Raw genomic sequence first — 25815 nt, forward strand, 5'->3', positions numbered from 1 at the left:
GCTACCAGTAGTACTCTTCCTCTCTGGCCTCAGGATCTCTTGTTGATATGTAAGGGAGAAGCTACATATAAGAAACTTTCAGAAGAAAAAATGATTTCCTTCTCTTGGAGCTCCTAGACGAGGTGACATGCAGGCTTCTGCCGTCAGTCAGATGTCCAGTCTGGATCTCACCAAGGGCCCAGAGGAAAGCAGGGAAAAACAATTAGACAGGAACATTTCACCACTAAAAAAGGTTTTTATTACAAAACAAATTTTGATAAAATCAGGCCTGGTCTTCAACCCCTCCTCTGGGTGGAGGCCCCTAGGATGGGGAGGGGTGGGGGAAATAGAGGGTGGTGGGCACTGAAGGAATAGAGCAGACTGACCTCCCCTTATCAGTCTCAGCTGCTGCCCTCCTTTTATGAGGGCTAGAAGAGCTCTTCCAAAACCCCTTGAGAAAGGCATCATCCTTCCAGCCAGGAAGGACCATTGCTGTCACCAGATCTTAGCAATGCCGCATTGCAGGATCCAGGAGGTCTCGGCTGACTCAGCAGAGGCCACCCAGGGTCACTCAGCCTGAGCGATGGCGTAGGAAAGCAGCCACAGCAGCAGGGGGCCCAGAACAAGGACAGCAAGCCAGACAACAAAGCTGGCCAGGATGAACCTCCGGGCCCGGGCCCCCCAGTGCACTGCCTCCTTGGATTGGCCTGCCTTATGCCGCTCTTCCGCCTGTGGGGGCAGGTTCTTGGTTAGGTTCTCCCTCTGCTTCTGCCCCAAAGTGCCCATTACCCCACTCCACTCCCCCATCCCTGTCATAGCTCAAAACCTCACACCCAAGCCCTCTACCTCCCTTTCCATTTTCTCTTATGCCTCATCTACAAAATGAGATATCCACCTCTGCCCTGTCTACTTTTCAGGAAAGCCACAGTTAGCTCATAAGATCACATATGGGAAAGTGCTTTTCAATCGTTTTTTTCCCCATTTTTTTTCTACCCATCCCAGACTCATTCAGAATTTGGAATTCTTGGCAAGAAACAAACGGTGAGCTTGTTGTACTTCATTCATGACCCGTCAAACAACACCCCATAGGCTCACCTTTGTCATCGTTAAGGAAACTTTTTGTGATTTTGCCCTAATGAAACCCAGAAGCTCTTATGATGATAGGAACAGTTTCTGACTGTTAAAATCATCTAGGGTTGAGAAAATTCCAGCACAATAGTTAAGTTAGCCTGTGTAGCCTTTCAAAAGGTACGCATGCAGTTCCTGTTAGGTTTCTTGAAATAGTGAAGCCTTCTCAAAGACTCTACAGCTTCTTCCAGATTCCTGGAGATTGTTCTCATAACTGATCAGCTGCCTCCAGTCTTGTCCCTTACAATCCACCCTCCATGTAGGTCTTGAGAGTGGATCTTTCTGAAATACAAATCTGACCATACCACTCTCCCTTGCAAAAATCCTGCAATGGCTCCCCAGTACTTTCGAGATAAAGTCAAAACTCCTAAGCACAGAATTGAAGGCCCTCAGGAATTGGGCCCTCTGGCTTCATCTCTCACTATCCTTCACTGGTCCAGCCATGCTGAACTAATAATCCAGGCTTCTGTACACATTGCTCCCTTTACCTGGAAGGCCCATTCACCCTTATCCACTCATCCTGTAAGGTTACTTTCCTGTAACCTCCCCTAAGATGCTTTTCCAGTAACTTACTCTTCCATACACACATACACAATCACACACATATATCCCGAGTACGCTGTGTTCTCTATTATGGCACCGATGAACTGCATTATATTAAAAATTATCCACTTTCACTGCCCTTTCTTTCATTAGACCATGTATCTTTTGACAGCACAGCAAGAACCATGTCTTATTCTTATTTCTGGCACTAGGTCCAGAGCCAAGCCTTGATAAGTATTTAGAAACTGTTTCATCAATGTGGAAAAGCTATTCAAAACCACTGCCTAACACCCACTCCCCTGCTCCCATAGGAATTGTGTTCCTCACCTTGATGGCAAACACAAGAGCCATGACTCCCAGGCAAGAGCAGCCACAGACAATGCTAGTAGCTGCCATGTAGCGGAGGCGGAGCCAGCAGCAGCGGATGGGGGATGGAGAATGGGCAGCTTCCGTGTTGCTCACCAAGCTCTCCACTGCCTTCTCCTCGTCCTCCATCACCTGTGGGCGATACAGTCAACGTACTTGTAAGCCCAACAACTGAGCCCTTGGCCTGGCTTGTTCAGACTCCACCCCTCTCAGAGCATTCTGTCCTCCTGGCCTAGCCTAACTCTCAGGAATGCTGCCTTACTGGGGAATTCCTCCAGTGACTCAGACCAGAAGAGGAAATGTGTGGTTGGAATCCTCTTTCCCCAGCTTAAGATTCTGAGTCTTTGAAGGCAAGCCAGTGTGAACAAAGCATTACCTGTATTATTTACTGTTTTGACAAGTGGAGAGAAGCAAAATGACAAGTACACACTGAGAAGCAGGAAGGATTCAGAATCTCAAAATCTGCTATGAATCCAAGACTAAGTCAGTGATTTTAAACTACACTTCAAACAGCCCTAAAGTTCCCTGAAGATCCCCAGAAGTTGCCTCTAAGCAATAAGGAGTCGTCAGAGAGCAGGACCCTAGGTCCGGTACCCCACTTCAAACAGAGCAGCCATTTCACATGAAAACAGTTCTGAGAATGGAGGAAAGAAAAAACACCCATCTAAGCCGTCTTTTGTAGTTGAAGAAACATCAGAAAGATGTTACCTTCCACGGTGCACCCTTCTTTGCTGTTGCCTCCTTGCCACCAACTCTCTCCATTTTAACCCAGGCCGCACAGGACAATCAGATTAGCATACTGAGTCCAAATGACCTCATTACCCACACAGAAACCAGCATAATGATGCTCTACTTAATCATTTCTCATCTCCCAATTTCTAGATCCTCTAAGCTCTGACATCAAACTCTTTCCACCCTCATCTCCAACCATTCCTATAGCCTAGACAAAATAGAACCATCTGTGATTCCCTGAAAACAAGTAACAAGGGATAGAGAAGATGAAAGAGGCAAGACAATCAGAGAGCAAAGAATGATATGTGCCATGAGGTTGCAGGTGCGTAGGCATGAGGAAAGAACTCAGATGAGGTAAACACAGACATAAAATCGGCAGGAAGAGAACACAAGAATGCGCAGGGAGTTGAAGTCAGAAGGTGTAAAAAGAACAGGGACTCTTACCTGTCTATAGGACTTGAGAGACTGAGAGTTTCGGCTCCTGCCTCAGGTCTGATTTGCCTTGGGTGGAGATGGGGCTGACTCAGGGCTCCAAGCCAAGCTCAAGGGTGGGGTTGGGTGGCCAGCCACCACCTGGAGTCCCAGGAGCTGGGAAGGGGGTGTGGCTGGCTCAAACCAGTTTGGCTAGATGGAAAACAGGAGGGCCAAGGGAGGAGCAACTAGAGAGAGGTAGGATGCCTGCCTTCTAGGAAAAGGAGTGAAAGGTAGCACCTGAGCAAGAGGGATGAAAGAAGGGAAGAGTCTGAGGCATTAGAGAGCTCTAGAGGGAAAGTCCAGGAACCACGGGGATAGATGGGGGGAGTCTGTCTGAGTGACTTAGGAAAAAGCACCCTAGCAGATCAGATTTGCCAATCTTCCCTCTCCATGGGTGATTTTTGCCTCAAAGGTATAGAACCCTGAGTTAGAGATCAGGTACTAGGATCTTTCCAAGAGCAAAAGAGAAGAGAAAAACAATGCCCCAGTTCCCACCCAACCCTCCACCAGACCAGAAAATCAGAAGCCTCCTTACGCGGATGCTCGTACAGAAACTAAGTTTATTATTTTTTCTTCTTAAAAAAAAAAAGAAAAAGAAAAAGAAAAAAAAAAAAAACTCGTTGTAGAGAAGCCCCTCCCCCTTCCCCTAAGGGTGGGGGGCTATGAAAGACAGCTGGGGAGTCAAGTACAAGGGGGTGGGGACAGAGACGATCTTGCCACCCTTAACACTGCCCAGCCATGTGGGGTGAAAGGGAAGGACTGTGATGAGCCCCGTTTCCATGACAACCAGCAGCCTACCCCCTACTTTGGTGGAAAGAAGGGAGAAGGCCCCTGTCTCCCTGGAGGCTTTCCCCTCTCAAAAGACTTCAAGTAGTGGTTAAGAGTCAGGCCTGGTCATGGAAGGAGCGCAGCCGTGATGGAAAGCCTAGGTGGAGGTGCAGTCCACTCACGTCTTGGCCTTGCGGCCTCTGTGACTAACGGTAGGACCAGCCAGGTGGGGAGGGGCACTGCTGCGCAGGATGCGCTGGTCCCCTTGGTTGATGGTCCCAATAAGCCTGCGGGGTCCAGGCCGGCGGCGTGGGGTCCCATCCCCTTCCTCCTCCTCACCAGAAGCTTCAGCCTCAGACTCCTCTACTGAACCCTCAGGGCCCAGGGGACTTGGGGGCTGTGGGCGGCCCCGCTTTGCCAGCCCAGGACCCCCACCAATTGGGGCCCCTGCCCGCTTGCGAGGCACCTTCTCAGTCTCTAGTGGGGCAACTAGAGACCCTGGACGCAGCCGGGTCGAACGCAGTTTGGGGGCTGAGACCACAGGAGGTGTCAATTCTAACCCGCCTGGCCCACTATCTGCTAAATCCAGGTCATCCTGAATTACGGCCACCACCATGGACCCTTCACTCTTTCGTCCCCGTGTTCCCTCTGCTTCAAGCCGCAGCCGGGCCAGACGGGTGAGGGGGCGGCTTCCATCCTCATCAGAGGAACTACCCTCACTTTCCCCCTGGCCCTGGGGTTGCCGCCGCCTCCCCAATCCACAGCTCTCAAGGACAGAAGAGCTGTCACGGTCCAAGACAGGGAGCTGGCTGGGCCGAGGCGATGGTGGATTCTTAGGAGGTCGGCCCCTCTTCCGCTTAGGTGGGGACGTTGAAATGGTGACAGTGGTAACAGTGTTGGCAACAGTAGCAGTGGGACAGGCTAGCAGTGGTGGGAGTGGTGGCAAAGGGGGTGGTGGTGGGAGTGGCTGTGTCCGACTCTCTAAGTTGCCATCCCCTGGAGAGGAAATGGTCCCAGGGATGGGCAAATCTCGTGCCTTAGGGGGCCGCCCACGCCTTCTTTTCTCCACAGGTGACAGGATGATGGGCTCGGGTCTGTGAACTAGCTGGGGCCCAAGAATAAGCTGGGGTCCCAGGACAGGCTCTGCAACAATTAGAGTCTCAGCCCCAGAGACTGGGTCAGCCACATTGGTTTTTCCCTTAGAGGCAGATGAAGGTGCCTCATCCACCCCTCTCCCAGCATCTGCTGGAGACTTGTTCTTCTTGGGGGGCCTCCCCCTCCGTCGTTTCACAGCAGGTGGGGTGATGGCAAGCAGTGCCCCTTCTCCATTCTCTGGGCTGCCCCTACCAGTCACCCCCAGCTCAATGCGGCGACGAGCTATGAAGGACTGCTGGGTTGGGCTGGGCAGTGAGGGTGGGGGAGCAGCATCACAGGCCCCACTGGTGGGAGGCGAGGATTCTGGCCCTGACATGCTGCGGGTAGATGGGCTTCCTGGGCTGGTACTAGTCTCAGAGACTCCAGGCACTAGTGTGCTGGCAGTTCCTCGCTGTTGCCGCCGTCGCCTCACCAGTTCCTTTTCCTCTACCACAGTTACTAGCCGTCCTGGCAGTTTGCGAAGAACTTTGGGGCCTGGAGGTTGACCTGGCCGACAAGCCCCCTGACCCCTAATTTCTACATCAGCACTGGTGCGACGCCGAGGGGGTCGGGCAGGTGAAGGACCTTCAGGTGAGGAGGTGGTGGAAGATGAGGTTGACGGGGCTGCGATCTCAGCCGTAACAACTTCCTGTGGCTTCTCTGGGCCGCAGGTTGGGGTGTGGGCCTCCACCAGCTCTTCTGAGTTCCTGTCAGCCTCCAATGGCTCCTGAAGCGGCTCATCGGATGCTGCTGAGATTGGGAGCGCCAGCCCATTGCTCTCACTCAGACACATGGATAGCTCCTCACCAGCAGGCAGCATTGTGAGGATGGTCCCCTCAGCAGGACCTGGTACTTCCTGCTCTTGACCGTTGGGGACACTGTCAGCCTCCAGGGTTGGACTAGGTGCAGAAGGGGTAAGAGTAAGGTGCTTCTCTGACATGGGCAGGATCTCAACAGCAACTGGCAACAGATCCTTAGGGGGCACAAGAGTAAGTGAGGAGGTCTCAGAACTGGCCATGCTAGCCAGCTCCAGGGACTCTGTAGATGACGATTGTGCACACAGTTCTGCCTCAGGCCCCGATCCCAAGGGGAGGCTGGTGACTGGGGGAGGGATGGGCACAGAAGGTGGACCAAGCAAGAGAGGAGAGGAAGGAGTTAAGAGAGAGGTCTGGGCTGGTGGTGGAGTATGAGCTGGTGGAGGAGTACAGGAAGGAGAGGTAGAGGCAGGAGAATAGGAGGGAGGAATCTGCAGAGAAGGAGGTGGGGGAGAAGGCAATATATGGACAGGAAGAATGGTTATTGAATTTGGGGATGAAATGGGTATTGGCACAGAGGTTGGGACAGGGATTGGGGCAGGAATTGCAGCAGAAACTGAAGCTGGAGTGGGTCGAGGCCTAGGTGCTGGCCTGGGAACTCGCTCCCTGGCAGGGCTGCAGCGGGGGGTCGTGGTGATGCTCCGGGTATGATGGGTGGATGTGACAGAAGTGTGGTTTGCCCCTTGAGTCTCATTCCGGGCTCCACGAAGACGCTCACTAACTCGAGTCCCCAGCCTCTCAGGGGCCTTGGCCTTCTTACTGCGCCGGTGGCTGCCTCCACCACTCCCACAGGAAATCTCATCCCCAGCCCCAGACCCCTCCTCCTCCTCTTGGGGTAGGCGGAACACCTCCTCCTTGGCTTGGTCCAGGTCTTTTCGGGCAGCTTCCACTTGCTCCTACCAACAACAGAGCCCAAGGGTGGTCAGAGAGGCAAGCAAGAGAGGGAGTGAGTAGAAATTAGCAGCTTCCCACTCCCTAGAAATACTTACTTCTGCTTGCTTGAGTTCCTCTCGGCTCACCTCCTCCAGAGAGGCTTCCAGGAACTTCATGGCATACCGCTCAATGGGAGTCAGCTGTGGGGAGTAGTAGTGGTGAAGAACACAGACCTGGTGCCCAAAGCCCCATCATGTTTGTTTATTATCACCAGAGAAGATAAAAGAGGGTCATAAGCACAGGGGAAGGGGTTGTGGAGGGTAAGGTAGAGAACTGAATCCAACACTGACCTGTTCTACAAGGGCAGCAATTTCCTGCTCGGCCCGGGACATCTCCTCATCCTCAGCCCCAGGCCGACTGACCTCTTCTCCCTCACCAGCAAGAAACCCATCATTCTCATTAAATTCTGCAAGCTCAGCCACCTGTTCAGCCTTGGCCTGGGTGGCCGCACGGATATCCTCTTCATCTTCTGCCCGACACAATGCCTGCAAGGGTGTAAAGACGAGAAAAAAACTTGAGACTTAATGAACTTTACATTCTGTGATTTGATTCTGGCAAAAATTTGAGACCAAATTTATACCTAAGCAGGTTTGTAATGGAACTCAATAAACTTCTGGGCCCCTAGGGCTAACGAAACAATTCAGTGGTCCACACAGGATGAAATGGATTTCACCAGGACTCCCACTAGGGACAAAAAGACTGTTTTTTAGAAACCCCTAGCTCTATTTCCTTTCCTTTAGAGTCAGCCTTAGATCTCTAAAAAAAGGCAGTCACAGAAGGATCTGAACATCAAAAAACCTGTAATTCTTTTTCGTACTGAGATGCCTCAGAACAACATACTAACCACATCTAATCTTTCCTTTAGATGAATATCCAGAGAGCTCACACCAAGCCACTGAGGGAAGCTGCCTACAGCACACTCTGAAATGAAAAGGCACTCAGTAGGGGAAAACATCTCCATGATGCGCGGCACCTATGGATCCTAAACACTTGTCTACACTTGAAAAGCTCTGAAAAAAAAAAACACAAACAGGTCTGGCCTGTTAACTCACTTGGTAATCAAGGGTTTGGATCCCTATACTGGCCAGCCGCCAAAAAAAGAAAGAAAAAAAAAAAAAAAAAAAAAACCCACAAACGAAGACCCACACCCCAAAATTATGATTTAGTAGATTTTGAGATGGGGCCCAAGAATCCTTTTGAAACCTTTCCAAGTGATTCTATTATTCATCAATGTTTGGAAAACAGTGTTCTACATCATGTACAAAGCACTGCTTACATGCATTATACCATTTAATCCTCAGAATTACTTCCTTCTCATTAGCATTTCAGAGAACTGGAAAGTGAGGCTCACAAGTGTAACAAGTCTGTAACTTGGCTTAACAAACACAATTATTAAGAAGTACTGTTGGAATTCAAACCTCAAACTGAGGACTCCAAATCCTGTTTTTTCCTACTAAATCATGTGAACCAATAAGCTACGTACTTACAACTATCAAAAGCTGACTGTAATCTGGGAAGCAGTAGAAACAGTTCTTTCTCCCTGGACAAGTACAACAGTCTAATGAAAGACAAGATATACTGTAAGTACTTAGCTCTACTTTAGGGATTGCCCACTCTTTTTTCACCTGCTCCAAAATATGGGTCTGTTTGCTGGCCACAGTCTCTTCCTCCTCTTCAGGGGCAGGGGGTACAGATGAGCCAGGTGGCTCCTCCAGAGGCATATCAAACAGCTCTCGGATGGTCTGCTATTGAACAGAATAGAGGGAAAAATGTCATAGTCAATGGAATGCTAGTCTCCAGTCTATAGCTGTGAAGCTGGTTGATAGCTCTTGGATATCATAGGCACCGCTGGTTGAAAAGATAGGTCTGTGAAGGCCAAAGAAAGTCCTTTAATAGACAGGAAAAACACCTATAAGGATAGCAGTTCTTTTCTGCATAGGCTGAAAGATCTTATTTAGTACCTGTTTAAAATAGGCTGTAGTGAAGTTGCCTCCCTCAATGGCCATGTCTCCCAACATTCTCTTCTGATTTGCCTTTTTTAGGATGTTCTCCTCCACTGTCCGTTCACTGATAAGCCTAAGGGGTAATGGAGGCTAAGTGTAAACAGCCAAATATATCAAGGAAACCCAATCAATTAAAGGGAAATTAAGGTGAGGAAACACTAGGCAATACCTATAGATGTGGACATCTCGTGTCTGCCCAATTCGATGACAGCGATCCTGGGCCTGAGCATCCATGGTGGGATTCCAGTCGCTGTCATAAAAAACAACAGTGTCTGCTCCTGTCAGGTTCACGCCCACACCCCCACTCCGAGTTGAAAGGATGAAGCAGAATATGCGTTTGTCTGCATTGAACCGTTCCATCAAGGCCTAGAGGAAAAGGAAAAAAAGATGGCATTGGATGACTTATCCCCCAAAACAGGTCCAAGGCTTAGTGAGGCCTCTTCTGGAAGCCAAGGCCTAGGAAAAGGAGACAGAAGTTGAGGTGACCCTGTATGGGCTGCAGATGTCTGTGTTACCTGTCTCTGTTCAACTCTAGTAGACCCGTCTAGACGCAAGTAGAGGTGGCCATGATAGGTGAGAAACTGCTCCAATACATCCAGCATTCGGGTCATCTGGGTGAAGATGAGCACCCGGTGTCCGTCTGCCTTGAGCTGCCGCAACAGCACTGCCAACGTTTGCAGCTTTCCTGAAGAGATATGAAGGAGTACAGGAAGCTAACCACAAGCTGGAATGAGGAGAATGCTTAGCACTGGAAGGCTATGATTGAGAGGTAATCAAGGCTTTAGGCCAATGTTTCAGTTAGCCTAGGAGACCAAATATATTTAACTCCAATAAAAATAAAGACAATAAATAGGAAAAAAGTTTAACCCCATACATTTTCTTCCTTTAAGGGTACCCCTCTTAAGTCTGCTCCTGTCTGGGATCTAACTTCTCTGAGTGTAACTAGGGATAGATAGGATAATACAGAACCATCAGGGAGGAAAAATGGAATCTTCAAAGGTTTATGAACAAGAGACCTTCCTACCACAAAAGTCATATGAGCTGAAACAAAGAACAGAATCACAGGACCGACACCAATAAATCCATGGGCATAGGTTACAGACAGGGATTTAAGATCACAGATCAGAATCATAGAGTCAGATAGGATCTTAGGTTATATAGTTCATCCTCACATTAAACACAGAAATAACTAATATGACATTTCTGAAAGGTCATTTTAACACTTTCAACAGAGACTTTCAATTCATCTATTCTGAATGGTTTCAAATGCTACTAAAATTTTTTCTTTTACTAAAATATGTATTCAGCACGTATGAATAAAAATTCTGATTTTCTTATAGTCTAGGACATTTAGGAAATCTCCAAACATGTTACTATAAAAATGTCTGTCTAGAGTTGTGGCAGAAACTGGTCACTACTGACCAATAGCCATTCTTGGGTAATAGAACATGATTAACACTGTAGACACCTGGCAGAGATCCCCTGCTCCCAGGGTAGGCAGGCCCCACCCCAACCCCAGAAAGTGAATTATGATTGGTCTAAATAAGCCACAGTTCCTCTTTGCCGTTCCCCTTTGTTAGTGATTGCTTTAAGGATGGGCACATGGCTCACTCTGAGCCAATGGGCTGTAAAGCAAAGGAGGACTTTCTTTCCCAGGAAAAAAAGAGAAAGACTTGCTCAAAGTGTTTTGTCTTAATTAATCTCTTGCTTCCTAGATAGAGAACTGGTGTGCTCCCTGGAGCTATGGTAGCCAACTTAACACCATGAGAAATAAGCATGAGAATAAAAAGATAAAAGATAATGATGGTAAGCAGTTAGAAAGACAAGATTCTGGGTCCATGAAGATACCATTAAGCTGCTGAGCCAACCACACACCACTGTTCTCAGAATTTCTCATTAAATAATAAATGCTCTTGTTGATTTAAGCCACTGTCAACTGGTTTTCTGTTACCTGTAGCCAAATGCATTCTAACCAATACAAGGGTCCTTGCCTTTTCAAAGACCAAAATTAACTACTTACTGTGCAGTCCTGTACCACAATAACCTTTTCCCATAAATCTAAAAACTCTGTGCTGTGCTATCTCACTTGTTATTGTATACCATAGGATTTACAAAATATGACAGATGTTCACAAAACGATCAGTGAATGAATAAATGAGTTAGCAGCACGCATTTCAACTTTCATAAAAGTCAAATTCATGAATGCTAAGGTACCATCATAAGGCCTACATTTCTCCATCCTGCCCATAAGCACAACCTAAAAAACTGTCTAATGCTTTACAGAAATCCCTAGAGACCTCATGTGCAGCATCCCTCTGATATAACAGTCTTGCTACTAAGAAAAAGACGTCACGTTCTGCACTGGCCAATGAACTCACCACAATCATACTGGATGAGTCTCAAGTCGGGGAACTGGGTGCGCATGTTACACACAATCCGGTGCAAAGGACGAGCCCGGGGCCAGAGCTCACAGGCCAATTGCTCCTGGAATGCTGCCTGACGTGGGGCCAGCCAAGGAGGTGGGTGGCAGGCATGCAGGGAAGGGGGAGGTGCCTCCACAGGAGGCATGACAAAGATGAACCTGTGAAAGGAAGAAGGCAAGCAGTGTAAAAGATGGGATTCTGAAATACCACAGAAGTTAGCACCTTCACCAGCCCTAAGCACTACATCCACTCTGAGCCCCAAGACCCACTCCCCATTAGCACTTAGCCCTGCCAACCTCTCAATGATTTCTGACAGCTGGTCTAGTCGTTGCTGGGGTAACAGTACAGCCCGGTGGGCAGCCTCAGTATAAGTCCAAAAGGTGGGGTGGCTGGGGCCAGGAGAACGAGGGCCGATGGGGCTGGCAACAGGTTGGGGCAAGGTACAGAATTCCAGGACTTCAGTCCCATACACGGGTGCCAGGGCCCCATGAGCCTCACTAAGTTGGAAAATCCGTTCCAGGCGTTCAGACCGCTGCCGCTTCCGCTTTTCCTCCAGAGAGTCCTGGGGATAAGAGAAAAAAAATCACAGAGACAAGAATCAGTGTCCTCAAGAGTCCACATCAAAGCCTTATAGAAAATCTGACAGTTCTTCCCAGAGATAGACAATCTATAGAAACCATGAGATCCAAAAATACACTATGCTTTTTGTAGTTTTCCAATGAACTATCAATGAGAACTATTCCTTTCACAACGTTAAATAACTTCTCTGCAAGATAAATCTTCCCTTGTATGCTACCAGAGCAAAATGTCTAAACATTCAAAATTAAGATCTGATTATCCAATGAGTTTACAGAACGGAAGATTTATGGGGATTTTCCTATGTAACACAACTCCAAAACACCTATCTTAATTTATCTTCTTATGGTGGGTCCAAAACAATCATTGGAAGCCTTCCTCAAATTGCTGACTAGGATACAGAGGGGCTAATCAAATCTATAGCAGGTTTTTCCCAAGGGCCAGACTGGAATGAGATGGGATGAGAACAGCTAACCGGACATCCAGGTATCAACACTCTGAGAAAGAAAAAGGGTTACCTGGCAGTCAGGAAAACTATATGACTTTGACCCAATCCTTTCCATCTCTGTGCTTCCAGTTTCAGTTGTAAAACCACCTAACTCTTCTCTGCTGTACTTACCATGCTTGTAGTTTTACATTTGTACGATTATTTGATTAATATCTTCCACCTACTAACCTGTAAGCCCCATATAACATGATCTTGCTCACTATAATCCCAATATCAAGCTCAGTATCTGGCACAAAGTAGGCTCTCAGCAAATTTATCTGTTAATAGAAAGAACAAATGAGGGAGCCTGGACTCCAGGAGATGGTTCTGAAAAAAGCACTGTCCCAAATCTCCCTTCCTGATTGCTACCTTAAGTGAAGGGGGAAAAAACATCAAAGCAGAGGGAAAAACCAATACACACCAGTTCCCAATAGTAACAAAAGAGAAAATATTTGCAAACCACACATCAGAAAAGGGGCTTGGAACCAGAATATATAAAGAACACTTGCAACTCAATAATAGAAAGATAAATAATCCATTTAAAAAGGGCAAAGAATCTGAACAGACATTTCTTCAAAGAAGATAAACAAATGGGTAACAACCACATGAAAAGATGCTCAACATTAGCCAACAGGGAAATGAAAATCAAAACATTAATAAGATACTACTAAGATGGCTATAAATGAAAGTGTTGGTAAAAATGGGTGGAGAAAGTAGAACTCTCACAGATTGCTGTTGGGAATGTCAAATGGTGCTGCAGCCACTTTGAAAAACAGTTTGGCAGTTCTTCAAACAGTTAAACAGTTACCACATGACCCAACAATTCTTGTCCTCTGCGTATTTGTATATAAGAGAAATTGAAAACATATCCACACAAACTCGTATGTAAAATGTCTGCAGCATTATTCACAACAGCCAGAAAATAGAAATAATCCAAATGCCTCCATCAACTGATGAATGGATAAATAAAATGTGATGTACATCCACACAATGGAATACTATTCAACAATAAAAAGTACTCACATATGCTATAACCTAGATGAACCTTAAAAACATTATACTAAATGAAAGAAGCCAGTCACAAAGGACCATATATTATATGACTCTACAGGCAAATCAGACAGAAAATAGGTCAGTGGTTGTCTAGGGCTGGGAGGGATAGTTGGGTAGGGGGATGATGGCTAAGGGGTACAAGGTTTCTTTTTGGGGCCGTGGAAAAATTTTAAAATTGATAGTGGTAATAGCTGCATACTCTATGAATATACTAAAAAGCCACTGAATTGTACACCTTAAATGGGTGAATTGTATGGTATGTGATTTACAACTCAAATTGTATAAAGAAAAAAATAGTGGCAAGCAGCTACTACCCAATCACAGAGCAACCAAAATTCAGCACAGACCATGGGTTGCCACACTTGGGTTGTTAGGATCTAAGCTCTTCTCCCTCTACTCTCTATTGCCAAAAACCAAGACCAACCCAAGCATCAGGAAAAGATCAAAGGCAGAATCAGTGGCATTGGTGGAGGGTGGGGTGTGGGGACTAGGGCTGAAGCAAAGAATAAGCAGCAACTCTGATAGAGTGAGAAAAAGATCTGGAGGGATTCACTGGACCTTTCTTATTAGTTTCTGGGTTACTCTAAGCTGAGCTGTTAATTTAACTTAACCACACATATATGAAACTATATATATAATAAAGGAAAAAAAATGGCTACTAGAAAGCTCACAAAAGGACAGAGAACAGATTTCCTTTTACTGCCCACTTATCACCATGGAGGTAAAAACTAGAAGAAATGACTATCAAAGCTAGAGGTTCACAATCTCTAGGGAACTGTATTCCATGGTTTCATCTTTCCCTTAGAAGTTCAAATACTTGATGATGGTGATGATTTTAGCAATTGAGAAAAAGCCTTCCTGTCTCTGATGATTGTTTTTTGTGAGGAAGAGGTGAAAGCAATGTAATCAATACATCTGTGTTCTCACAAATTGTGTAAACCTTTAGAACAGCATTTAATGGTCTCGTTTTCTCCTCTGTAAAATGAGGCAATTACATGCCAACACTAATTCAACAGATTAAAAATGAACCAAAGAAACCACTGGTAACAAAAAGGGCTTGAACACATCAGTGATTAGTACTTTTAAAAGCACATTCAGTCCTCTATTACCCTCCAAGAAAGGAAGAACATGGATTACAATTTCTCAAATGAAGATACAGGCCCAGGAAAGAGAAGGGACTTGCCCAAGCGTCACTCAAGTACTTAGTTCATACACTAGGCTTTGTAATTTGCCAAGTTAAAAGTGGTATTCTGTTCCATCCGCTCTATCAACACTCCAAAGAAACAACTTCCTGTTCCCTCACCTTTGAGGAAGTAACACTTACCAGATAGAAAGGGGAACGAGGTGGTGGGGGGGGCTGGCGTCGAGGCCGGGGGCCACTGAACGAGGCAGCAGTGGAGGGAGGGCTGGGGGGACCAGAGCGCAATGTCAGTGTCTCAGGCTCATCCTTGGGAACAGGCAGCCGGGATACCATGGTGACGGGCAAGGGAGCGGTGCCAGATGCCGAAACCACAAAGGAAGATGCCTGGGAAGCTGGGGCCTGTGTTGAGGCTGGTGCCAATGCCAGGGTCTGAGCTGCAGCTGGGCCCAGAGTGGGCACTGGAACTGGGGCAGGACTCAAAGTAAGTGTTTGCACTGAAGCTGGGGCCAGGAGTGAAGCAGATGATGATGCCGGAGCCAAAGTCAGCGTGTGAGCTGGGGCCGGGCCCATTGGAGAAGCTGGAGCCAGGCCCACTGGAGAAGCTGGAGCCAGAGGGGGTGCCGGAGCCAGAGACAGTGTCTGATTTGGACCCAGTGGTGGTCCTGGTGCCAAAGACAGTGTCTGGGCTGGAGGTGGTACCAGGGATGATGCTGGAGTCAATGACAATGTCTGAGTTGAAAAGGGCCCCTGGGTGTTCCCTGTTCCCAAAGAGAGTGTCTGAGATGGAGATGAGCCGCCAAGAGCGGGTGCTAAAGCTGGAGCTAAGGCCAGTGTCTGCGCAGAAGCCGGGCTCGGGAGAGGTGATGGAACTGGGGCTGGTACCATAGTTTGAGTTGATGGAGACAACACAGGAGTTGGGGCTGGCACCAATGAAGATGCTGAGGCTAAAGGGGTTCCTGGAGTAGATGATGGAGCCACAACCGGAACTGGAGTCTGTGATGGAGCCAAGACAGCAGCAGGACCTGGTGATGGTGCCAGAACTGGAAGAGGAGCCAGAGGTGGAGCTGGAGAAGGTGCCAGGATTGCTGTCTGTGGAGCCGCCATAGGAGCCAGAGAGGTGGCTAGAGCCTGAGATGCAGAAGGCGCTGGAGCCAGCAGGGAAGTCTGAGCTGGATTTGGCGCTGCTGGAAAAGGATTGGCCAGAGCTGAAGCTGGCACCAGGACAGGTGAGCATGCTGGGGCCACGGCTGAGTTCAACCCTGGAACATGTGAAGAGGTGGGAGCCAACAACAGAGGATGACCAGGTGTCTGAGACGGAGACAGGGACGGAGCTGTGGCCAAACCCAGAGTCAAGGTTGACGCTGATGGGGAAGCTCCAGCTGGTGCCAAAGACGGAGGTCCAGGAGCCACTGAGACAACAGGGGCCAGTGTTGGGGACACATTGGTCAACAGAGCTGGGCCTGAAGCCGTAACAGGCAAGGGGGCTGAAATGGGGATGGTGAGTGGAGCTGAGGCTGGGACAGAAAGCGTGGTGGGGACAGAGACGGGGAGTGAAGATGACACTGAGACTGTAGAGGACACAGGACTAGCAAGGGGAGAGGAGTTGGGAATTGGCATTGGAGAAGAGGCTGGCCCAGGGAGTGAGGACGGCACATGGAGAGAAGAGATGGTCAAGGGAGCAGCTCCAGGTGCTGAAGCTGTGGAGACAGAGACTAGTTAGCCCTAGGATTCTTTTCCTGACCCTTCTACTACCAAGTCCCACCCTTTCCCTTACCCCCAAGCTTCACCTGTTTCTCAGAAAGCCTTCACTCCACAACATGAGGTGAAAAATTAAAGGACCTGACAACTTAACATTTTCTGGAGGTTTTTTTGGCAGCTGGTTGGTACAAGGATTGAACCCTGGACCTTGGTGTTATAGCACCATGCTCTGACCGACTGAGCTAACCAGCCAGGCCAGAAAACTTAACCTTTTCATTCCCTCCAAGACTCCAACAGGTATATTTTGTCAGAGCTCAGGCAGCCTAGTTTTGGGGCTCACTGTAAATCAAGGCTGTATGTTGATAATGATCTGTTGTGACTAAGAAACCGTCAGGGCCACCCCCACTTCATCTCCATTCCTGGCAAAAAGTTTTGGCCTCAGCCACCTGGACTCACCACTGACTTCAGGTGAAGGACTGTGAACCAGCTTGAGAAGAGGCCTCACCAGAGTGGGCGCGGGTATGGGGCCACGGGCAGTACCCAGAGGTGTGGGTAGCCGGCCAGGGGTTAACGTAGGGCGTGGTGTCAACACAGCTGGAAGCCCAGAGCTTGGAGGCCGGGGTGCTGGGGCCAACGGAGGAACAGCTGTCAGTCCATCCCGAGGGGCCTGTCTCACTACAATCTTCACCACGCCTGTATTATTCACCATGGTTGGTGGCACTGCAAGAGGAAGCTACATTGAGGGGAAGGTAGAAAAGAAACAAGAGACCCAAAGGATGGAAGAAGTCCAGGGGCAGGAGAGGATGGCAGACAGATGAAGACACTGATAAGGGATAACAACACTGAGGAAAGACTGGACAGACAACAGCCCAGGACATGCCTGGATAGACCAAGGCCAGCAAGGGCTTAGTAAGTAGGAAGGCCAGAAGCCTCACCCTGGTTAGCAGCAAGCGGAAGGCTGAGGCCAGTGGGGGCAGGGGTGGTGCTGGGGGTCGAAGAAGGCAGCACAGAGACAGGGGTGGGGCCAGGGGTCGGGGCCACAGCCTGGATGAGGGCCACATGGGCAGGCTGGCTGATGAGGTGGTGCTGCCCCCCTGCTGACACCAGGTGCACCACATTCCCTAGGTTAAGGGCAGAGAGAGAGAGAGAAAAAGAGAGAGAGAAGCAGCTATCAGCCAGAGGAGGGCAGAGGCAAGGGCAAGAAGAGAGGCAAAGAACAGAGAGGGAATGATTTCTCTAGAATCATCTCTTCCCTATCTTTATCAAAAGATCCCCTCCAACCATTCCCCTTGGACCCACCCACCAAAAGCTAGGGAAAGAAACATAAAGGCTGACAACTAAAAACAGTCACAAAAACAAGGGAACAGGGGAGAGGAGAACAAATGCAGGACAGGGGATGGGTTTTACCTACTTTGCAGCGGGCGGGGCTGCCCCACAGCAAGCTGGCGCACCTGGGCACCAGTCAAAGTCAGCTTGTTGCCCTGGATTTGGAAGGTGAGAGGTTTGCTTCCCCCTGCACTAGCCACTGGACGTTGTGCCAGTGAGGCCAACTGCCCGATGCTGACCACTTCGCCTGCTATGAACAAAGAAGGCCTTATTGTACACAGGACTCACCCTGCTTAACCTCACTTCACAGACCCCCACAAAGCACACACCTCTCCCGCAATCCCCAGTTCCTCACTGCCTTTCCCACAATTTACCATGCCCCAACAAAATCAGCCTCCATCTACAGCCTTTGAGCTTTCACATGCTACTCCTTCCAATCCCACTTGTTTGCTTAATAATCTCCTTTACATCTTATGGCCTGCCACCAGAATGAGCTTATCACCACCCTCTCCTGTACACTGCCCTTTTACCCCAAATAATTTTCTACTGCTAGGCTTACTATTATTTACTCATCTATGTGTCATCTCCATATGTGAATTCTTGGATGGCTCTTAATTATGATTTACCAAAGTCTGATAAAATACGCAATATACTTTATCTGCCGAGAATTTGATACTCTCATGTTCCTGAGCTTTTCTCGAGCTCCCTGGCATATAAGCCTTCTTCCCATCTCAAGTTCCTCCCCAGAACCCTAGAAACTTACAGGGCAGGCGAGCCTGCATGTCGGGAGACAGGATGAGGCGCTGTGGTGCAGGGATCGGAGCTGGCACTGCTGTGGTGGTAGCAGCTGCTGTGGTGGTACAGGTGGTGGTGGCAGCAACAGGAGGAAAGGTGTAACCTGGTGGCACTGTCAGGGGCTTTAACAGGCTAGAGGAGCCTGGAGGTGGGGCTGGGCTCAGACGAACTGGGGCAGGTGGGGTCGGCTTCAGGGACAGAGTTGGAGTAGGAGGCCGTGAGGTCCCACCACTCAGAACCCCTAGGGGGGATGGCAACACTGAAGACACAAAACAAACACCTGTCAGATACACCCGACTAAAGCCTTAGCCTGATCCCAAAAGCCTCCATGCTCCCTTTCCAACTCAAACACCACACCCCAGTCCCCAACCTGGCTCCTCAAACACTTTAATTTCATCACTTCTTCCCCAGTCGGAACAACCTTTCTCAAGTACCACTCATCCTCCTTGGCTCCCTTTCAACTCACCCTGGGGGAGAGGACCACTGCTTGGCTGTAATGGAGGCAAGAGAACAGGGCCAGGGGGCCGGGATGCGGGAATAAGTGGGGGCCCAGCAGGTGAGGCCGACACCATCAGTGGTGCTGGCAGCACCGGGGGGGGGAGGCCGGGGGTGGGCTGGGCTGAGAGCTCAGGGACTGGAAGAGGCCGAACTGGCACAGGGCCCAAGGGCATCCGTGGGCTGTTCACCACCACCACTGTCCGGCCTTCTTGCTTGGGCACTGGCTGCAGCATCCTATGAGGAAAAAAACAAGGGAAGTAAATAAGGAGGAAAGTGAAATAGTGAAAAAAAGGAAAAAGAAAGATGAAGCAGGAAAAAACAAAACAGATTACAAAAGCAAACGGGGGAAAGAGACTCAAAGGAGGAAGAGGAAAGGAGATCCAAGATTATCAGAAAGCACCAAGCAGAGAGTGGGGGGAAAAATCAGTGACAAACATAGAAGACCCTCCCAGGACCCTCTTCTAGTTATTCTCTCCCCCCAATCCCTCCATAGTACTTTGCACCCACCCCATATAAACAATCTAACCTAGCCTCCAACACTTTCCTTTCTACCCCAATACCTTCCAGCCAACTGTAGTCACTTTTCCTAGGAACCCACCCCCTTATTCCTTAGTCCTGGTACCTGTTGACTTTCATCTTGACTGGCTTGGGCCGGGGTGGGGGGTCAGGAGCGGTAGCCACCTCTAGCAGTACCCGACGAGAGAGGCGGTGCCGGGGCAGAAATGTGTCAGCCTCATATCGAGAGACACGACCCTCTAGGCCAATAAGGTCAAACCGACCCATATCTATCCGCTGCCGCAAGAAGGAACACAAAGAATGGTGTCAAAGATGACAATTTGGCAATGATTTCATGGATACATCAAAAGCACAGGCAACAAAAGAAAAAAATACATCAAACTACATCAAAATTTTAAACTTTTGTGCATCAAAAAACATTATCAATACAGTGAAAAGGTAACCCACAGAATGGGACAAAATACTTACAAGTCATATATCTAATAAGGGGTTAATTTTCAAAGTACACAAAGAACTCCTACAACTCAACAACTATAATAAGATAATCCAATTTTTAAAAGATCAGCAAAAGTCTTCAATAGACATTTCTCCAAAGATATACAAATGGCCAACAAGTACATGTAAAGACACTCAGCATCACTCATCATTACGGAAATGCAAATCAAAAACCACAATGAAACACCACTTCACACCCATTCATTTGGCTCCTATAAAAAACGAAAAAACAGGTTGGGGCAAAGATGTGGAGAAATGAAAAGCCTTCTGCACCACTGGTGGGAATGTAAAATGTGCAGCTGCTATGGAAAACAGTATGGTGGTTCTCGAAATATTAGAAACGGAATTGTCATGATACAGCAATTCCAACTTTTGGGGTACATACCCAAAAGAATAGAAAGCAGGGACTCGAACAGATATTTGTTCACCCACGTTCGCAGCAGCATTATTCATAATAGCCAAAGGTGGAAACAACCCAGTGTACATCAACAGATGAATGAATAAACAAAATGTAGTATAGATGCTGATCAACTTACAATGGGGTTATGTCCTGATAAACCCATAAGTCAAAAATACTGTATGTTGAAAATGCATTTAACACCCCCAATAAACCCACTGTAAAGTCGAAAAATTTTAAGTTGAACCATTGTAAATCAGGGACCACCTGGTATACATAGTGGAATATTATTCAGCCTTAAATAGAAAGGAAAAAGGCTGGCTGGTTAACTCAGTTGGTTAGAGCATGGTGTTAGTAACATCAAGGGCAATGGTGCGGATCCCCGTACCAGACAACTGCCAAAAATAAAAAATAAATAAATAAAAACAAAAAGGAAGGAAATTGACACATGCTACAACATGGATAAACACTGAAAACATTATGCTAAGTGAAGTAAGCCATTCACAAAAGGATTAGTACTTCATGATTCCATTTATGTGAAGTGCATAAGAGTCAAATTCATAGAAACAGAAAATAGAATGGTGAATGCCAGGGTAGGACAAGGAGAAAATGGACAGTTACTGTTTAATGGGTATAGAGTTTCAGTTTGGGAAGACAAAAAAAGTCCAAGAGATGAATGGTGGTGATGGCTGCACAATGTAAATGTACTTAATGCCACTGAACTGTATACTTAAAAATGGTTAAAATACTAAATTTTGTTACATATATTTTACTCCAAGAAAAAAAAATTAGGAGAACAAAGTGGTCAGAAAGAAGAAAAGAGTAGGAAAAGCAAGATAATATTTACAAAGTATCTGCAAATATGCCATGGAAAAAAAGAAGAAAAAAACCCAAGAATACAAATATGCCAGGCACACGTCTCAGCACTTTCAAAAACATTAATTCTCAAACACACTGCAGAACAGGCTTTACAATACCTGTTTTGAAAGGCAAGGAAACCTAGGGTTAGAGGTTAATAACTAACTCGCCAAAAGTCAGCATGGCTAGAAAACAATGGAACTAGAGAAACAGTACTGAGGGGTTGAAATGAGGTGAATGGAAAGGATGCAAAATGTCAGACCCTAGTCTAAAGAAAAGAGGGAGGGAGGGGGGAGAGGGAGAAAGAGGGAGGGGGAGGGGGAGGGAAAGGGGGAGAAAGAGCAAGAAAGAGAAAGAGAAAGAAAGAGAAAAGAAAAGAAAAAAGAAGAGAAGAGAAAAAAGAAAAAAGAAGAGAAAAGAAAAGAAAAAAGGAAAGAGGTACAGGTTTGCGGTATGGGACAATAACCTTGGGGGCAACTACTTACCTGAAGGGGATGGACATCTGTGGCCCTTAGCACCAGAGAGGCAGTGCTGAAGCAGATGCCTGGGGTGATGAAAGGGGAGGTAACAGGTCGAGGATCAAACAGATTTGGATGATTGCAGACTTTTCGAAGTTGCATCAAAATGTTGATGACGCTCATGAAATGGCCTGTGGCTAGTGTCTCCTTAGTTCTAGAGAGAGAGGAAAAGTAAATAAGATATCCTGACAGCCACCTCCACTTCAACCTACGGTCCCAGGGCCCATCCTCAGTCCTCCCTTACGTGGTCTGTGCCATGAAGTCATCATAGAGACAGCGTTGGCGCTTGGAGAGCCGGCAGCGGATAACATGCTCATACTTTTTGGGCATCTGCTTCTCAACATCCACCTTAACTCGGCGCAGCAAAAAAGGCCGCAAAACCTAAAAGCAAATAAGCAGGAGGCTGATGAAAGAACAGCGGGCACTGAGCCCCAGCCTAGCCCGTCTAGCTGGGTCTTGGCCTGATGACTGGCTGAGCGCTGAATAAGCCCATCAGCAAACACTCATGGAGCGATGTGGCATGCCCAGATGTCAACCCCACAAAAATGAATCAGATATGAGACCTCCTCTCGAGGAACTTACTGTCTGTTAAAGGAGACAAAGATAATGATACCACAACATACAATGTGATACAAGGAAGCACTGAGGATAGACCAACTATGCAGGAAAAATGACTCAAACTAAATTTTGAGGAATGATTATAAATTTACAAGATTATGAAAATAAATCCAGGAGAGATGTGAAAACAAAAATTGTGGCCCTGACAGGACAAAAAACAAAAGGCAAGCCTGTAATCTCAGTAGATAAAATCTGGTAGGATACGATCATCAATATCTATAGTGACATGGAAGAGCACTTGTTAAATAAACTTAGTTTACCAAATGATGGTGTGACTGACCAAGATGGAGTAGAAATAATAGGCTATAAGGCCAAAGATGTTTGTCTTAGAACAGAGTGAGTTAAAAGAACTTTCTATTAAAGATATCAAGTCAGAAACTTAAATACAGGTCGAGTGACGTTTATTGTCACACAGGAAATAGTCAAAGCCTTAGGAATGAGTATGCTTATGAAATACAAAGATTGAGAAGATGAGCTAAAAATCAGAACGCTGAAAGATGTTATTTAAAAGCTGGGCAAAGCGGGAGGTGCCAAAGATGATCCACCCCCCCACCAAAAAGAGAGAGAACACATCAAAAATACAAAGTTGAGGAAACCCAGGTAAGGAGAAATCCAAGCAGGGAGTGATCAGCACTATCATTCTACTCAAAGAAAATAAGGACAAAATCACCACCATTAAAGAAAACAAGCAGAATGATAACTAACAAAGTCACTTAATTTCATAACGGGTTAGGCCCTAGAACACTGCAGTTTGACAACTGGGTAAGTTCAGCCTAGCGCTGACTTCCCCCTCCCCAAGGGTTTCCTGGGGAACTATTGCCCTTAGTTCCTCGCCATTCCCAATACCCTCAACAAAGTGTTGCAGGCCCTACCTTGTGGAGGCGCTTGACTAGACCTTCATTATACTCTTGGCTGCCCTCAATCATGCCAGTGAGGGGGTTAGAGAACCATTCCTTGAACTCGCGATGAGACTGGAAGACATGGGGCATCAAAAAGTGCATCAAGGACCACAGCTCCATAAGGCTGTTCTGCAAGGGAGTTCCTGTCAGGAGCAGGCGCCTCTGGCTGCAAAGAGACAGAGGGAATCACCAGGAGGATGGTCAGCAAGATCCCAACCTTCTGAGTATCGTTGATAAACTCAACCCAAGCAGCCCATCCTTCAGGCCTAGTCAACCCTCCCACAAATCCCCATCTCTATACCTACCTGTTGAAGTTGAGCAGTGACTGCCAACGCTGTGACTTGAAGTTCTTGATGTTCTGAGCTTCATCCAGAATGAGATAGCGCCAGTTCTTGCGGCGGAAGGCCTGGTGGTCCTGCAGCACCAGCTTGTAAGACGTGATACACACATGGAAGGCATTGGGCTTGGTCCAGCCCTGAGGGATCAAAGAAGAAAAGTAGCAGATACTGGCATAAAAAGAAAATTAAGTTAAGAGAAAACATGCTAAGGTCCTCAAGGGACTGAAATCAGGTTGGAAGAAAAGAGAAAGTCCCAGGAGAATAATGAAGAAATAAAAAGAGAAAGGAAAGGACCTCATCTGAGAAAAGGCCTAAAAATAAAGAAGGCATTAATATGGGGAGAAAGTGACCACATGAAGGATCAAACCTGTCTCTTGAGCTTCCTCTCTTTCTGTGCTCCATAGTAAGTTAGGATTTTAAAGCTGGGGCACCAACGTTTCAACTCCATCTCCCAGTTCAACATCACGCTGGTGGGAACAATGATTAAATGGGGACCCCAGTTACCTGTTTGGCAAAAGAATGAGAGATGGTAAGGAAATGTAAACTTTGCAGCTCTCGTTCCTCAGGTATATCCCTGACCATCTTGTCCTTCTAATGGTCATTCCTAAGAATCCTAGCACCTATGCTATTCTCTCTATACAGTTACTGACCAGAATCAACGAAGCTACTAAGACAGCAGCAAGATCGCAAGTATTTCACCTTCCTGCAGTTGAAGTCACCAACAAACTCCCCAGGACATTGGCCATGAGGATCCAAGATAAAAGGCTCTGACTAGTTACCTTTCTCACATGCCAAGTGAGCAAGCAGGGAGATGGTCTGGATTGTCTTCCCCAGCCCCATCTCATCAGCAAGAATGCCATTAAGCTTCTTCTCATACATAGTAACCAGCCAGTCCAGCCCAATGTGTTGGTACTCCCGGAGCTGACCCCGCAGAAGCAGGGGAATAGGTGTCTTCACCTGGCAGAAAAGAAAAAGAGGTATTACAGTGGAACTGAGGCATCTGTCGCTGGGAAACAGGAACATCAAGATATGAAAAAGTAGAAGTTGGGGACTGGGGATGGACACCTGGGTAGTGGCCAAGGTGTAACCCTTAGGTTGGAGACTTTCAGCTGCTGCAGCGATGTCAGTAATTTCTTTCTTAGGGCCTAAAGTGGTGGTGGGCCCTGGGGTAGGAGGCCCACTGCCCCCATCTGCCTCACTCTGCTCTTCATCCCGGGCAAGCAAGTACTCCACCCCAAAATCATCATCATCTTCCTCTTCCTCATCCGCTTGGCTCTGTGACTGGGCATCCTCAGACTCATCAGACTCAGATTCCTCTGATTCTGAACTCCTGCTTGTTTCTTCCTCCTCTGAATGCTCATCTTCTTCATCCTCGCTCTGCTCCTCAGCAGAGTCTAAAGTACAAGACCAAGGCTTAGCACTCACCATACCTGCTGCTTCAATGCCTGCCTTCCCCAGCTCCATCTCATGATCACACATTTCACCTGACTGACTGCTACTGTCCTCTTGAGGAGCCTCTTCAGCTTCTGTGGCCACGTCTGGTTCACAGTCAGAACTGTTTGCCTCATCCTTCTCATCTTCATCTTCCTCTTCTTCTTCACTGCTCCCAGAGCCCAGGGCGGAAGCATCGGAGGCATAAGCTCCTGCATACTGTTGCAATAGCTCCTCCACAGATAGCTCACCTGGAAGATAAATAAAGGGTAAACTTTCGCTTGCTTAAAGGGGAGAGGACAAGGAGAGATTTGAGTGGTGCCAGTTCATTTTACTTAGGTCTCTGTCGACACTGCTAGGCCCAGGTCTGATGGGAGGCAGAAGAGTTTACTTTCAGCACCAGCTATCAAACCATGCCCCACAACCTGGTTTAGAATCATGGGAGGTGCTGCTTTCTACGGAGAAGGACATCAACCTGGTGAGCCTCTCTTTCAAGGTTCAGGTCAAATGTTGCCAATATCCTCTTACAGCAGCTCTTCCCTCCACTGAGCTCCCACATCACTTTGTTCAAACTTCTGTCAAATGCACTCATTACTTTCTACTTATAATTATTCATCTATAAGTCTGTCTTTGGCATTAGACCTGGAGTTCCTACAGGGGGGATAAAAAGTATCTTACTATCTCTGTAACCCCAGCACTCTGCACAGGGGAATTATCCAGTGGATGCTCAATAATGTCTGGTGAACGTCACCTTCTCGAGCCAACTCGCTCAGCTCCATGGTATGATCCACATCCCCTTCCAACTGCTCCTCAGCTGCTATGGTGTCCTCCTCATCCTCCGCTAGGAAAGAGAATGAAGTAGGATCAATGGAG

General features: G+C 47.5%; 2 protein-coding genes across 6 annotated transcripts in view; both read right to left on the reverse strand.

Moving 5' to 3' along the window:
- Positions 1 to 215: 215 nt before the first annotated feature.
- Positions 216 to 25764, reverse strand: TMEM265 (transmembrane protein 265). Of its 2 annotated transcripts, XM_063098814.1 has the most exons (3): positions 25694 to 25764; positions 1978 to 2148; positions 216 to 708 (listed from the first exon to the last, which is right to left on the reverse strand). In XM_063098814.1, exons 2-3 carry the CDS (start codon positions 2143 to 2145, stop codon positions 547 to 549), a joined length of 330 nt encoding a protein of 109 aa, XP_062954884.1. In that variant the 5' UTR covers positions 2146 to 2148; positions 25694 to 25764; the 3' UTR covers positions 216 to 546. The 2 variants fall into 2 exon arrangements, with proteins under 2 accessions (XP_062954884.1, XP_062954883.1); XM_063098813.1 differs by lacking the exon at positions 25694 to 25764 and having other exon boundaries at positions 1978 to 2973.
- The window catches only part of SRCAP (Snf2 related CREBBP activator protein), a 30965-nt gene continuing 8915 nt past the window's right edge, over positions 3766 to 25815 (reverse strand). For 3 of the 4 annotated variants that reach the window (XM_063098807.1, XM_063098808.1, XM_063098811.1), the window contains exons 10-34: positions 25694 to 25783; positions 24996 to 25193; positions 24577 to 24905; positions 24291 to 24468; positions 23879 to 24015; positions 23479 to 23648; positions 23147 to 23339; positions 21901 to 22037; positions 21624 to 21810; positions 19495 to 19664; positions 18841 to 19106; positions 18343 to 18633; positions 17665 to 17829; positions 17189 to 17374; positions 16710 to 16973; positions 14739 to 16252; positions 11595 to 11860; positions 11254 to 11456; positions 9391 to 9560; positions 9045 to 9241; positions 8834 to 8948; positions 8498 to 8617; positions 7163 to 7357; positions 6929 to 7012; positions 3766 to 6835 (exon numbers count right to left, since the gene is read on the reverse strand). In XM_063098807.1, coding sequence (XP_062954877.1) covers positions 4169 to 6835; positions 6929 to 7012; positions 7163 to 7357; positions 8498 to 8617; positions 8834 to 8948; positions 9045 to 9241; positions 9391 to 9560; positions 11254 to 11456; positions 11595 to 11860; positions 14739 to 16252; positions 16710 to 16973; positions 17189 to 17374; positions 17665 to 17829; positions 18343 to 18633; positions 18841 to 19106; positions 19495 to 19664; positions 21624 to 21810; positions 21901 to 22037; positions 23147 to 23339; positions 23479 to 23648; positions 23879 to 24015; positions 24291 to 24468; positions 24577 to 24905; positions 24996 to 25193; positions 25694 to 25783 — 8492 coding nt within the window. In that variant the 3' untranslated portion in view covers positions 3766 to 4168. The remainder of the gene's footprint in view (positions 6836 to 6928; positions 7013 to 7162; positions 7358 to 8497; positions 8618 to 8833; positions 8949 to 9044; positions 9242 to 9390; positions 9561 to 11253; positions 11457 to 11594; positions 11861 to 14738; positions 16253 to 16709; positions 16974 to 17188; positions 17375 to 17664; positions 17830 to 18342; positions 18634 to 18840; positions 19107 to 19494; positions 19665 to 21623; positions 21811 to 21900; positions 22038 to 23146; positions 23340 to 23478; positions 23649 to 23878; positions 24016 to 24290; positions 24469 to 24576; positions 24906 to 24995; positions 25194 to 25693; positions 25784 to 25815) is intronic. The other variant, XM_063098812.1, reaches the window with a different exon arrangement.

This window comes from Cynocephalus volans, chromosome 6, assembly GCF_027409185.1.
Source record: "Cynocephalus volans isolate mCynVol1 chromosome 6, mCynVol1.pri, whole genome shotgun sequence".
NCBI classification, from domain to species: Eukaryota; Metazoa; Chordata; class Mammalia; order Dermoptera; family Cynocephalidae; genus Cynocephalus; species Cynocephalus volans.